Below are 13,349 nucleotides of genomic sequence, written 5' to 3' on the forward strand. Positions count from 1 at the left end.
AAACTCTGAAAACCTCCTACTTCACTTTCAGGTGCCTCTGTGATCACAGATTGCCACTTGACTCCACTTGGTACAAAGACAGTCTTCCATACAGCTGATGACAGTGGAAATGAAGATCAGGCCAAAACAACCCCCACCAACACTGGCATGTCATAATATTAAATGTCATGATGCCACCTACAGAGATAATTTTTGTTTATGTTGGCTAGGTTTTTAATATTTTTGAAGCCTTACTTAAACCCTGATAAAACTTCTTGCAATCAAGTTAATGGTTAACATCTTAACATTTATTATATCTTAATATTACAAATTTGATTTTAGCAGGTTCAAAAGAGAGGGTAGCTAAACTTGTGAAAATAGCTTATTAGTGTAGTATTCTGCTCTTAAAGTTGTACAGAGATATGTTACCTGTTGGCAAATGTTTCCCTTCACAACAAAACAATATGGAACAGAGGATTTTCTAATTGTAACTAAAGTTTTTCTTTAATTGAATACAAAAATACTATGCATGTAAAAATAATAAGAAAGTTTATTTTACACTCTTCTGCCCACAGCTCCTTATCTTTCCTTCTTGGTGAACTGCACTTGTGTGACCCACATGCCTTCACAACTTCGCACAGAGCATTTCTAGCATCATATCATCCATGCTAACTGTGCCAATGATGGGCCTGAAGAACAGGTCAGCAATGACATTGGCATTGATGAATCTCAGCAGGAAGAGGGCACTGTGCAGCTCAGCGAATCTGGTCTGGTGCCCCCTGTGTGTCATCCTGATGTGTTCGGTGAGAATCTGCTGCGTTCCCCACTGAAGTCCCTGGATGTACTTCACGCACTTCAGGCCTGGCAGGTCTAGAGGAGAAAAAGGGAAAAAAATCTATTTGTTATAAACAGTTCACTGACAGGGTCCTTTGCTTGCTTTTAAATATAGCCATTTCTGCCCCTTCACAAATTAAACAAGCACTCAAGCTTCCTGGTTAAAAGGGCTTTCTAGAGAAAGGATAAAATGCAAAACTGGTTCTAAGTTTTCAGAAGCTACGCTTTCAAGAATGAAACATCATATAATCATTCTTATTTAATATTCACTGTTTGCATCCTCGCATTTAAAAACTGCTGGCTCGGAACCAAAAAATGCACACAATTCAATATGACAGAATATAGTTTAATGAATCATTGTTCCGGTTCACTATTTGTGCAAATATGAAGAAATACAAATTATTTCAAAAGTGAGTACTTTACCTTTTACCTATGGGAAACATACCATTGTATAATGACATGAAGTTTTGCCAGATGACAAATATTTTACCATCCTCCCTTGAATTTTCCACCATTATAATGATTATCCAACCAATGGTGGTAAACTTCATAGCCACAAACTGACTCACGAGTCTTATTTTAATTATTTGCCTGCAGGCTGATTTTAGTCTAGAGTCCCAAAATAATGTAAGAGATAACACTGGCCACTTAGCTCATTGTACCATTTCTGTATGGGCGTAGGTTTGAAAAAAAAATGATTCTAATGAGCACTGCAAAAGCCTCTTTTAAATATTATTTTAAAGTAAGGTCTTTGAAAGCATTGTCTTACAGCCATTAAAAGGTTAAAAAGTAAACATGAAAACATCATTGATTGCAACATGGTTCAAAGGTAACCTTTCAAATAGAGAAAGCATGACCTTCTTGCAGTACAGTGTAATACCCAAGTAAACTTGAATGAAATACAATGCAGGAAAGATTAAGTGCCTAGAGGTTTTACAAAGAAGATGGTAAGAGGAGGCTGCTTTTAAAAGTCCTTTGATCCTCCATGATAGTACTATTACTGTAAAGTTCTTTAACTTATATTTTAGTAATTACCAATTTACTTTTCTGTTTAAATGATGTCAATGATTGCAATCATTTTCCTACCCTTTTTCTACAAAATCCAACAAAAGTAATTTTAAAACACCATGCTAATCATCATAGAGTAGCATAACCAGTCGGGGCTCTTTAAAAAATAGTGGCAATAGGCAAGTCCTTCCTATTACAGGTAAATATCAAATCTGATAAAATGAGAAAGCAATATCTCCAATCCATATTCCAATTCCGATTACCCCAGTCCACGTTTAACATCCCCTACTACCCACAGCTCGTTGTTCAGGGTCGAGACCCACTTTTCTTGTGTTTGAATTCCAGTGATGAGGGTAAGAAGAGACTTTCATGAAACTCCACCAGAAATCTGAAGTTCCTCCACGTCTAAATTCATGGCTCGTTAAAATTTCATCTTGTGAACTTCACATCACTTTTCTCTGCTTTCATACCACACCCCTCCTTTCCTACCCCCCCAAAAGTGGCTTACCCTCTCCCAAAAAAGACTTGCCTTCATAGTAAATTCAGAAAAGAGAAACGGTGGATAGATGGACTCCACAGTAAAAGAAGAAAAATATTTGAAGATCAGGTGATACAAAAGGATAAACAGCAAAGAAAGGCCACACACTTAGCAGGCATTACTTTTCCCCAAATGCAGATGCGTTTGTGTTTAAAATACACTGATTTTAGCTGATTAAATACACTGATTAGCTGGTTAAACTCATATTGAGAGAGGATTCAGAAAACCAGAGGGAGAATAAGGGAAATTGTGTGTGTGTGTGTGTGTGTGTGTGTGTGTGTGACAAAAGGATGCAAAATGGTAGAGGAAAACAGGGAAACTGTAATGTAAACGTCTGGAAGCCGAGCCCCTGTCTCACCTTTGTATTCCGCTGGAACAAGGCACATGATAGATGTTTAACAACACTGAAGGAGCAAGAAAACACTGTTTTCCAAATAAGCTTAAGAACCACGTAGGGCACTTATTATGAGAGCAGATTTGCAGACCCTGGACCAGAGCTACTGAATCAGAATCTCTAGAGAAGGGTCCTGGAGAGACCTTGAACACGCCCCCCAAGTGTTTCTCATGCACAGACAAGTTTGGAGAACAATGATACAAGCAAAAGGTGACCTATAATGATCACTGGGATGAGCTGAGGTCTCTAGGTCCTAAAATGTGAGATCTGACTGAATTATTATCCCACTAAATACAGCTCTATACCCCTTCAAAAAATGGTAGGCAGGAGGCAAGGACACAACCTGAGACTCCTGGTGTCAGGAAAAAAGGATGTAGAGGGAGCATTATAAAATCTATCCCAACTCAAGCTGCCTGGAAACTTCCTGCCCACTTGTGCCCCTTTTGGAAGGATTCTGGTTGAAGAAGACTCTAGTTGTAGGACACACTCAAGACTAGGTGTTGGACTATCCAGAGAGATGTTCTTCTATGATTTGGTTGCTCTGTATGGGGTAGAGTGTCCAGCACTCAACAGACAACCTGAAAGTGTGGCACATCAGACTTCCCATTGGACCAAGGAGATAGGAAACCCACGCTCCACAACTCACTGGCCATTTATTGTAGAGTAAGGTCACTTGGGACTAGGGTACCTAACCTGCAAATGGGGTGGAGGAAAGGCGGCGGGCAGAGGGGGTAGATTAAGTCTCCAAGGCCTCTTCAAGCTCTAAAATACAGTGCTCCTGCTCCGAGTCCCTAGTGTGTTTTTTTCCTGCCCCTTTGCTAGCCTGATACTCAGACACTTGGAGGATAAGATAGTCCAGCTGCTTAGGACCATAAACATGACCATTCAGAGGCAGATCCATGAAACACTAAGTCCAGTGTCCTCTTTGACACTGTCCCCAGAGGATGGTCTCTCTCTGAGTCCTTAACAAATGTTTCCTTTCTTGCCAGCCCGAACAGATTTCCTCCAACAAAAAGGTTCTCGTAAATTTCAGAACTGGGTTTCAGAAAGATGTTGCAGAATTTGCAGTGAACACAAACTTTATTTAAAGCTATGCTACTGGATTAAAAGGCTAGAGGAGAAGGAAGAGTCACGTCCCTTGAAAGCACAAACTTTTCTGTAGTAACAGAAAGGTCTAGAGAGGTAAGGACAAACTTCAACAGACAACCCCCTTCCTCTTGGCTGAGTTTCTGGCAGCAGCCCACCCACGAGAAGTGGTTTCTGGAGCTCTCCTAACTCTGCTGAGTTAGTCGCGATTTTTCACTTGTGCCCCTGTAGTCCCCTGACCACTGAAAACTTTTCAGTGCCTGTGCCCAGAGTAGGCACTGCCCAATGCTTTTCTGACCAGAGAAAATCCAGAGCCCAAGGCTAACCCCCTTACCCGGGTTAAAGAGCACGGTCCCCTTGAGGTAGGCATACTCCTTGGTACTGATGTCCAGGCTCCAGCACCTGGCAAGGAAGCCCTTGATGGCTTGGATCTGAGCAGCCGACAGCAAATGGTCGGCCTCTGGCGGCGATACCAAGCGTGGCTGCAGCGTGGGCAGGGGCGGCGGCTCGTCGCTCACCGTCTCCCGCCGCCTGGTGGTGAGGATCCTCTGCAGCAGGCTGGGCTCCGAGGTCTCCACCGTCTCGAAGTTCAAGCGGTCCTGGGCCAGCTCCAGCATGAGCAGCGGCGCCCAGCAGCTGCGCACCAGCACCAGCTGCTGGTCCAAGGGCAGCACCTGGAAGCAGGGTAAGTACTTGACGAAGCGCATCGTCTTCAACAGGCCCGCGGAGGCTGCCTCGCAGACCACCTGTGGACTCTTGAGGGCCACTCGCCGCTGCGCGCCACAGAAAGGGTCCCGCCAGGGGGCCCCCTGCTGCACCTCTGAAGCCGCCTGAGTTTGCTTTGCACTCGTGGGCATGTTGTAGAGGATGCTGCCCGGCCGCGAGTGGTCTTCACCGTGAAAGCCACAGCGGTACAGGAGCGCCACTGCTCTCCCTCCCGGCTGCTCCTCTCTGTCCCCCAGCCTCTGCGCGCTGTAGGAACGGTCCCACCACACGCCCCTCGGCCGCGCCTCCGGAGCTTCCGGAGCCACGTGCGTTTGCTTTGCGCTGGTGAGCAAGCTGTAGAGGATGCTGCCCTGCCGTGGGTGGTCTTCACCGCAAAAGCAGCAGCGGTACAGGAGCGACATGGGCCGCCCACCCTGCAGCCCCTCTCTGCCCACCGGGGGCTCTGCGCCGCACGAGCAACCCCAGCACGAGCCCCCCAGAGGTGCCTTGGGCGCCTCCGGAGCCTCACGCATTTGTTTTGCGCTCGTGAGCATGTTGTAGAGGATACTGCCCTGCCGCGGGTGGTCTTCACCGCAGAAGCAGCAGCGGTACAGGAGCGCCACTGCCCGCCCACCCGGCAGCCCCTGTCTGCCCACTGAGGGCTCCGCACCGCAGGAGCAGCCCCAGCACGGGCTTCTCAGCTGCGCCTCGGGCGCCTCTGGAGCTGCGTGCGTTTGCTTAGCGCTCATGAGCATGTTGTAGAGGATGCTGCCCTGCCACTGGTGGTCCTCGCCCGCCATGGCCCGAGGTGCCGGTAGCCTGGCTCTGTCCAGCGGCCGGCGCCTGGGATTTATTTATACCGAGCGCGCACGCACGCGCGTCGGCCGTCTCTGGCTGGGCAAGGGCTCGCGGAGGGGGGCGCGGCGCTGCGCTCCGGAGTATATGTCCGTGACCTCGGCGGTTCAGAAGGAGCAGATGCTCCTTAAAGGTTGGAAAGGAAAGAGGAACGAAGGCATGGGAGCTCTTGCACACTTCCCTCCTTCCTCTCATTACACCCTTCCCTGCCTCTGGAAGAGTGAGAGCAGAGCTGAGGGAGCAGGTATTTGGGGCACTGTTCCAACTCTTGCCGCTGAACCCTGGCTTCTCATTTGCTCCCTTTATTGGGAGGGCAGGAGTGCTTAAAAGAGAAAAAATCTATTTCTATGCCATCTTCGCAAACTTTCATTAAATGATCAAACTTTGTATGACATATTTTATATATGGAAGGAGAGATCCCGTTTTCAGGGACCTTGAAAAATATAAACCATGGACTAGCAGTATCAGCATCATATGGGAACTTGGTAGAAATGCTCAATCTCAGCCCCCAACTAAACTTTCTGACTCTGAATCTGCATTTTAACAAGATCCCCAGGGGATTTGCGTGCACCTTAAATTTTGAACAGCACTGATCTAAAGATGCTATCATAAGCGTTTTGTTGAATGCAATTAATATGTTTGAGCGCCTGCTCTGTCCTAGATGCTGTGTTAGAGAGCTGGGGGCAGTGACCAGGATGTAAAAGTGGCTAATATCTGGGAATATAATCATCACAAAGGACTAAATAGTTGCTACAGTGAAAACTTTGGATTCTTCTAGAAGTATTGCATTGGATAGATGTGTAATTAACATTTCGTCTCCCACCGTTCCTAAACCAATGATGAGAAACACGGGTTTCAGAAAGCCTAGATCCTTTGGTCCTCACTTGCCACACAGCTTCCCTCCTGGGGTTCCCACATCGCCCCCTGCCCCTTGTGTAACAAGCTGATTGTTTCACCAACCAGCTGGGTAACTTCAAAATCACAACCCTTTAGTCCTCAAATTCCTCATCTCTAAAATGGAAGGTTTACTTAGTGATCTCTTGCGTCCAGGACTGAAGACACAGAGCAAAGAAGGGGACTGGTGTATACGAGCTGGTGTAGGATCCTCTTTCTCGTGTTTTAATTTCTCTGGGACCTGGATTTCTGAGTATAAGAGGAAAACCTAGAAGACACTTATTTTGCATTCAGCAGGAAATTTTATTCTTCCTGTGAGAGGCCCTATAACAGTGGTTAAATCTTTGGCACTGGCACTAGATTGCCTCAATTTTAATTCTGGCCCTGACACTATGTAGCTCTGTGGCCTTGGGCAATGCATTAGTTTCCTATTGCTGCTGTAACACATTACCACAAATTTAGTGGCTTAAGGCAACACAAATTTATTATGTTACAGTTCTCAAGGCCAGAAGTCTGAAATCAGTTTCACTGGGCTAAAATCAAGGTAAAATTCCTTCTGGAAGCTCTGGGAGAGAATGTATTTCCTTGCCTTTTCCGACTTCTAGAAGCTATCTGCATTCCTTGGCTCCTGGCCACATCACTCTGACCCCTGCTTTCATCTCCTTTCTGACTCAGATAATCCAGATCGCCCCATCTCATAATTCTTAATTAAATCACATCTGCAAAGTCCCTTTTGTCATGTAAGATAACATATTCACAGGTTCTGAGGATTAGGACATGGACATCATTGGGGAGCATTATTTAGCCTTTCACGGAAAAGTTACTTAAGCCACCTGTGCCTCAGTTTCCTGATTTGTAAAGTGTGGACAATAGTCTCTGTGAAGTAATCCTTGTTCATGAGTTAATTAACATAAAATGTTTGCTTGGTACACGATAAATGTTGGGTGTATCCGCTGTTATCCCCCCATCCCCATTTTTTTTTAAGATAACGTGGGATAACTTCAGGGTTAGGAGGTGATGCTACACCAGCACCACCATTATTCTCTCTCTCCCAAGGAAGCCCTCCCTCACCCTCCACCCAGAAGCTGCCTCATTTTTTTCTGCATGTCCACATTTCTTGGTCCAGACTCAAAACACTGGATGGGTCACCTGGTCCACAACAGTAATACATATTGGAAATGTTATCTGATTGTCCATTTCATCATTTGCCATTTCCAGTATTCAAGCTACTCTTTGGGTATTGTTATTGCTGCTTCAGCAATCTTCCTGCTTGATGAATATACCAAGCAGCCTAGCTGAAAAACCCAGCCTACCTCAGCCCCCACCTTAAGTTGCCAGTGCTAGTTACATTTTATGTTACCTTATTTTATTTCCTTCCTAGCACTTATCAGAAGCTGATGTGATTGATGTATTTAGTTATTTGATGCTTGTTGATTGTCTCCCCCCCCCCACTAGTTTAAAAGTCCCTTGAAGGCAAGGAATTGGTCACTCTGTATCCCAGCAACTAGAACAGTGTCTAGCATACAGTAGGTGCTCAAAAATACATTTGTCGACCAACTGTACTTTAGAGAGAGAGGAGAAGGCTGTATCTCCTACTCTCAACATAGAGGTCGTTATTGCTGCACTGATCCTGGAAGGAGGAGGTGTTAGCAGACCCCGTTGGACTCAGAGCTTTCTGGAGACCGTTTTTGATATACGGAGTGCTACAGGCACTGTGATTAAGTAACAGGAGACTTGAGTTAACAGTCAAAAGACATGGCTTTGAATTTGGGCTCTTCTACTCGAAAGAGGTAACATTGAACAAGTCATTTAACTTCAGTCTTCACACTTGTGAAATGGGGAAAAATTCTACAAAACAATATTAATACATACACCCTGTTCTACGTCCTTCAAGGGTTATTATTTTTTTTCTCTCAATATGGCCCTTTACAGAAACGTTTGCTGACCAATTCAGTATATCGAAAATATAAAGCAACTTGCATTTACATTCGTTCACTTTCTAATGATTTAGCATTGAGCAAAACATTTAACATTACATTAGCTTTTTCAGCTATGAAACCATAAAAAATGCTATAAACTATTTTAATATATGTACCCTAGCCCTATATAATTTAAAGGTTTTTCTAAAACTCTTTTGCCTTATCAACTATATTTTTAAAAATCCTAGTAACAAACTCATTTTTTGTGACTTTAATCATTCACACCTCACACATATTTGATGCCTTTGACTTTGACTTTCAGACATTGTCTCAAATTGAAACTTCAGTACAGTGCTGAGAACCATGAACTTGTAATATATTGGTTATAATTCCTGTTCTTTCCCAGGAGCAGAATCTTCCGATTTTCTTACTTGTGTTTTCCTTGAAGTTGTGACCTTCTATTCACAACTCCTAGCACTTTCTAGGTTCTTTGGATTGACTGTTTCTGAGGAGAGTTTGCCTGCTTGTCCTTCGCAAGTATTCATCCTTGGAACTGTCAGGAGAAAACTGACTTCATCTTTCCACTTTCTATTTTTTCCCTGAACAAATAGCTCCCGAGAAACAAAGTCATCCAAACACACCAGTGCAGAGATTTGCACCAAGCAATGCCAGCCTGCTGGTTGCTACGGGATTAGTGAAGACACAACCTTCTAAGGCAGGCACAGCTTATTCATTTGATTTGTCCCATGTCCTTAGACCACTGTGACAGCAAGACAAAAGGACACTCATCAACTGCACTTGTCATATGCTGAGTTTGTCCACAACTGCAATTTGGGTATTTACACTGAGTCATTGTTCGATGACCTTGGTCAGTTGGACACCTGCTCTGCAGAATCTATTATCTGTTCCAACTCAGGGTGGGAGTAAAGCTGCTCTGCCTGCCTGAATGCAACCTTCATCTTCAAAGTAATGCAGTTTTCTCTAAAGGATGTAGGAGTGAAGTACAGGTGGGGATGAAGCCGGGTAAAATTGTAAAACTAACCTTTGCACAGCAAGCTGCTCTTGACCTGGAAAGGCATGATGATCTGAAACCTGATATGAATTTTCAATCCGGGCTTAAAAGAGCTGCAATGCCTCAGAATTCAGTTCTTTGAGTAAATAGGTGACAGGGAGTAACAATAGTGTTTTCCTTATTTTTCAAGGTAAATGTTGGGTAAATACTATCATAGAAGAATAGTGGCTGATAAAATCCAAGAGATAGCCTCCCTATTTTTCCTTTCCAAGCCCCAGAATGTTTAAAGCTCTATTTATGGAAGAATTAGTAAGTTTTAGCTGCAGACTCATGAAACCCCTGAAGAAGATCAAGTCACCATTATTTATTTCCTTCAGATGAGCTACAAAGAAGGCAATCCGCTGCCTTAGGGGTCACATAGTTGCTGAACTGGAATAATGACTCTTATACGCATAGTAATTCTGAAATGTTCTAAAATCAACTTTCCAAGTCAGTCAAACAACCACTCCCTTCAAGGAAAAATGTTCATCAAATGAATTTATTTTACTGCATCTAGCAATTTTGAATCCACCCCAATACCAGATGTTGATTAAATTATCTAATTAATAAATTCAATGGGCTGACAGGTTTAAAAATGATTATCCCGTTGGTTGACAAACAATTAGAATTGATTTGACTGATCAGTTTGAAAATCATTGCTCCTTTGGTCCACATAGCTATGTCCCCTAATGGTGGTGGTAATTTTAGTTACACACTCCCCCTGTACTGGGGTCTGGAACTGTTGTAATATCTCCCTCCCAGGAAATTGCTTTCTTTTCTCGTCCAACTTTTCTTAGCAATGTACTTCCTACAATCATTATATCTAGAGTGCCTTGTACATTGCCTGGAAGATTAAAGACCTTCAACAAACACCTTCTTAATGAAACAATGAGTGAAAAGATTCTTCCACATCTACAGATTGTTTAATTTCACTAGGTTGCCCAACCTTCTCTTTTTTCCTGTGATTGTGTGGGTTTTAACAATTTTGCCAGCCCTGGTGGAAAGACGCTGGGTCCCTTCTGCCAGATACCAGCTACCTCTTTTAACCACTCTGATTTCTAGTTTGAAAATCTTGAAAATGAGAGTAAATATGTTATCTGTGTTTACCTCACAAGATTGCTAAATGTATGAAATGATTAATATCTCATGAATGTGAGTTATTACAATTAGATTGCAATTTCTTTAAGTCGAAGGCATCAGACTCTGTGAAGTGATATATTGCCCGACTAAATCAAATTTGTACATTTGAAATTCTCTGTACATGTACGTATCAAATGCATTTGAAATAAGGGATCCCGCAGTCAAGAATAAGTCATTCAAGTCTGGAGTTAAATGCATTTAACATTGGTAGTGCCATAAACCTAATTGCTTTCTCTGAGCCCATGATGACAAACATCTGAAGAACAAAAGATATGTGAATAGATGTAGCTAATTTTCTTTGCAACCGAGCCAAATGCTGGAGATGAAGAAAATCAAAACTTTTATTTCCAAACTGATGTTTTTGCTGTGATGAATGTGGCTGGGTTGTTAAAAAGAAGCTGCCTTAGCTTGAGTTCTCTGAAGCAGGGCACTAGATGAGGATTGTGTGCATGTCTTGGGGAAGTGATCCCAGGAAGCCGTGGTGAGAGTACAGAAAAAGCGAAAATGGGAATGAAGGAGAGCCAATATCAAGGTGCATTACTGAGGTCACTGCTATGAGCAACAGGATTGATTCCACCAGGGCCTCCAGAGAAATATACAGAATGCCTCCCAGAACTGCCCACCCAAAGGAGTGACAGGGGTATTTATCCATTAGTTTCTATCCCTCAAGGTTGAATGTTGCCACCAAGTTTCCACCAATTTCCATGGTGTTGCAAAACACAGTTAGTATGAAAAAAGCCACAGCCTGCATGGAACTAACTGTCCACCCACTTGTACTTGGAGTCAGAGGTATGGACAAGAAGATACAAGGCAGGGAACCAGAGACACCTGAGAGAGAAGTTCATAGCCAATCATCCTTAACTTGCTGCCCTGAGGTCAGTCCCACCTGATATGGAGATTGGTTGAGGTGAAACAATAACTACCTCTGCACTCTTCTGCTGAACTCGTTCATATTTTTTTGTATGTGTGAGGAAGATTGGCACTGAGCTAATGTCTGTTGCCAATCTTCCTCTTTTTGCTTGGAAGGTTGTCCTTGAGCTAACATCTGTTAGCCAGTCGTCCTCTATTTTGTATGTGGGTTGCCACCACAGCATGGCGTGGTGAGCAGTATGTAGGTCTGTACCCACGATCCAAATCCACGAACCCCAGGCTGCCAAAGCGGAGCACACAAACCCAACCCCTGTGCCACTGGGCCAGACCCTGAGCTTGTTTGTCTTTGAACACCATGTTACCATTATGTCCCAAGATGTTCAATTCTTTAGATAAGTAAGGCCTGAATGGGGAAGCAGACAAGAACATTTACCCAGCATTGGATAATAATTTGTCCTGACTGAGTCTTTATTCAATAGTTTTACCAGCCACTCTCTTATAGACTGAAAAAACCCCACTATTTATCAGTAAAAGAACAAAATTTCACCAGATAGCCACAACTTTTTTTTTCCGAGGAAGATTAGCCCTGAGCTAACATCCACTGCCAATCCTTTTACTAAGGAAGGTTATCACTGAGCTAACATCCGTGCCCGTCTTCCTCTACTTTATATGTGGGACGCCTGCAACAGCATGGCTTGATAAGCGGTGCGTAGGTCCATGCCTGGATCCAAACTGGCAAACTCTAGGCCACCGAAATGGAGCTTGCGAACTTAACCACTATGCCACCAGGGTGGCCCCATGGTGGCCACAACTTTTTGCAAAAGTAGAGGTTGTAGCATTACATGCATCTTTTGGGTATTTCTAAATACTTTGTCATTATCCACAGGTTCTTAAGATTTTTCAACCTATTCAAAGAATTTTAATCAAAACCAGAAACTTCACATAGGCCTCCTCTTGAGGCTGGAGGCATGGCTGGATCCAGGTACTCAAACTGTGTTGGTAGGACATGTTTCTTGAGGCCTTCTGACCTCTCCTTCTGGTGTGAGTTATCCTTGATTCATATTCTGCAACCAACCCAATAGCCAATTTTGTCAACTCTACCTTTGAAATGTGTCTCAAATCCAACACTATACCCTGGCTCAAGCCACCATCTTGTCTGACCTCAGCTCCTGCAATAACCTCCTCCCTGGTCTCCTGCTTCCATTCATTCTCTGCCTACAGCTAGTTCTCCCAATAAAGAGTGATACTTAAAGATAAGTGAGATTGTATACCTTTCCATCACACCTAGAAAAGTCTAGTATGGGCCCTTGCTTTTAAAATCTTACAGGATCTGCTCCTGGTTCTCTCTCCAACTCCCATCCTTCACTCATTGTGCACTAGCTACATGGCCTCCTTGATATTCCACAAACCTGCAGCCTCCGTCATTTGGACTGTTGCACCTCCTCCTGCAGATAATCACGTGGCTCATTCTTTTTAACTTCCTTTAGGCTTTGCTCAACTGTCACGTCCTCAGAGAGGCCCTCCTGCTTGACCTCCCTGTCTAAAATAGCACCTCTGCCCCTCTTCTTCCTTGTTGCCTGCTTTACATTTTTTCTTGGCCTTTATCATTGTACATAGATATTTATTAGATTATTTGTTTATTGTTTGCCTATTCCATGAGAATATATATTCTGTAACAGTAGAGACTGAGGCATTCACTCCTATGTCCCTAGCACCAGGAGCAGTGCCTGGAATGTGGTAAGTGATGAAAAACATGGACTGGTTATTCTCGGGTTCACTGTCCCTAGATGCTTGTGTGGAATTTCTTTTCATTCTCCTGTTGACTGAGCAAACTACATCGTGGACAGTTCCTTAATTGACCACCTGAACAACTATCCAGCAACCCGCTCCTGCTCTCCATGCCTGGTCTCTCTGCTTTGGGAGCCTCTTTTCAGGGCTCTGCCAGGTAGAAAATGCCTACCTTTTCAGTAGCTTTTTCCTGTATATTTTCTGGGTCATGTTTTCCTCTGCCCTGGTTTATCGATCAACGTAACTACATCTCCCTTCCATCTTCCAAAAATCTACCCAAACCTCTGT

General features: G+C 43.7%; 1 protein-coding gene across 2 annotated transcripts; it reads right to left on the minus strand.

Moving 5' to 3' along the window:
• Window positions 1-265: 265 nt before the first annotated feature.
• Window positions 266-5,612, minus strand: NR0B1 (nuclear receptor subfamily 0 group B member 1). Of its 2 annotated transcripts, XM_070605670.1 has the most exons (3): window positions 4,658-5,379; window positions 4,174-4,513; window positions 266-849 (listed from the first exon to the last, which is right to left on the minus strand). In XM_070605670.1, the coding sequence occupies exons 1-3, from the start codon at window positions 5,342-5,344 to the stop codon at window positions 605-607; spliced, it is 1,272 nt and encodes a 423-aa protein (XP_070461771.1). In that variant the 5' UTR covers window positions 5,345-5,379; the 3' UTR covers window positions 266-604. The 2 variants fall into 2 exon arrangements, with proteins under 2 accessions (XP_070461771.1, XP_070461770.1); XM_070605669.1 differs by having other exon boundaries at window positions 4,174-5,612.
• Between the last annotated feature and the right edge of the window lie 7,737 nt (window positions 5,613-13,349).

Source organism: Equus przewalskii, chromosome X, assembly GCF_037783145.1.
Source record: "Equus przewalskii isolate Varuska chromosome X, EquPr2, whole genome shotgun sequence".
Lineage (NCBI taxonomy): Eukaryota > Metazoa > Chordata > Mammalia > Perissodactyla > Equidae > Equus > Equus przewalskii.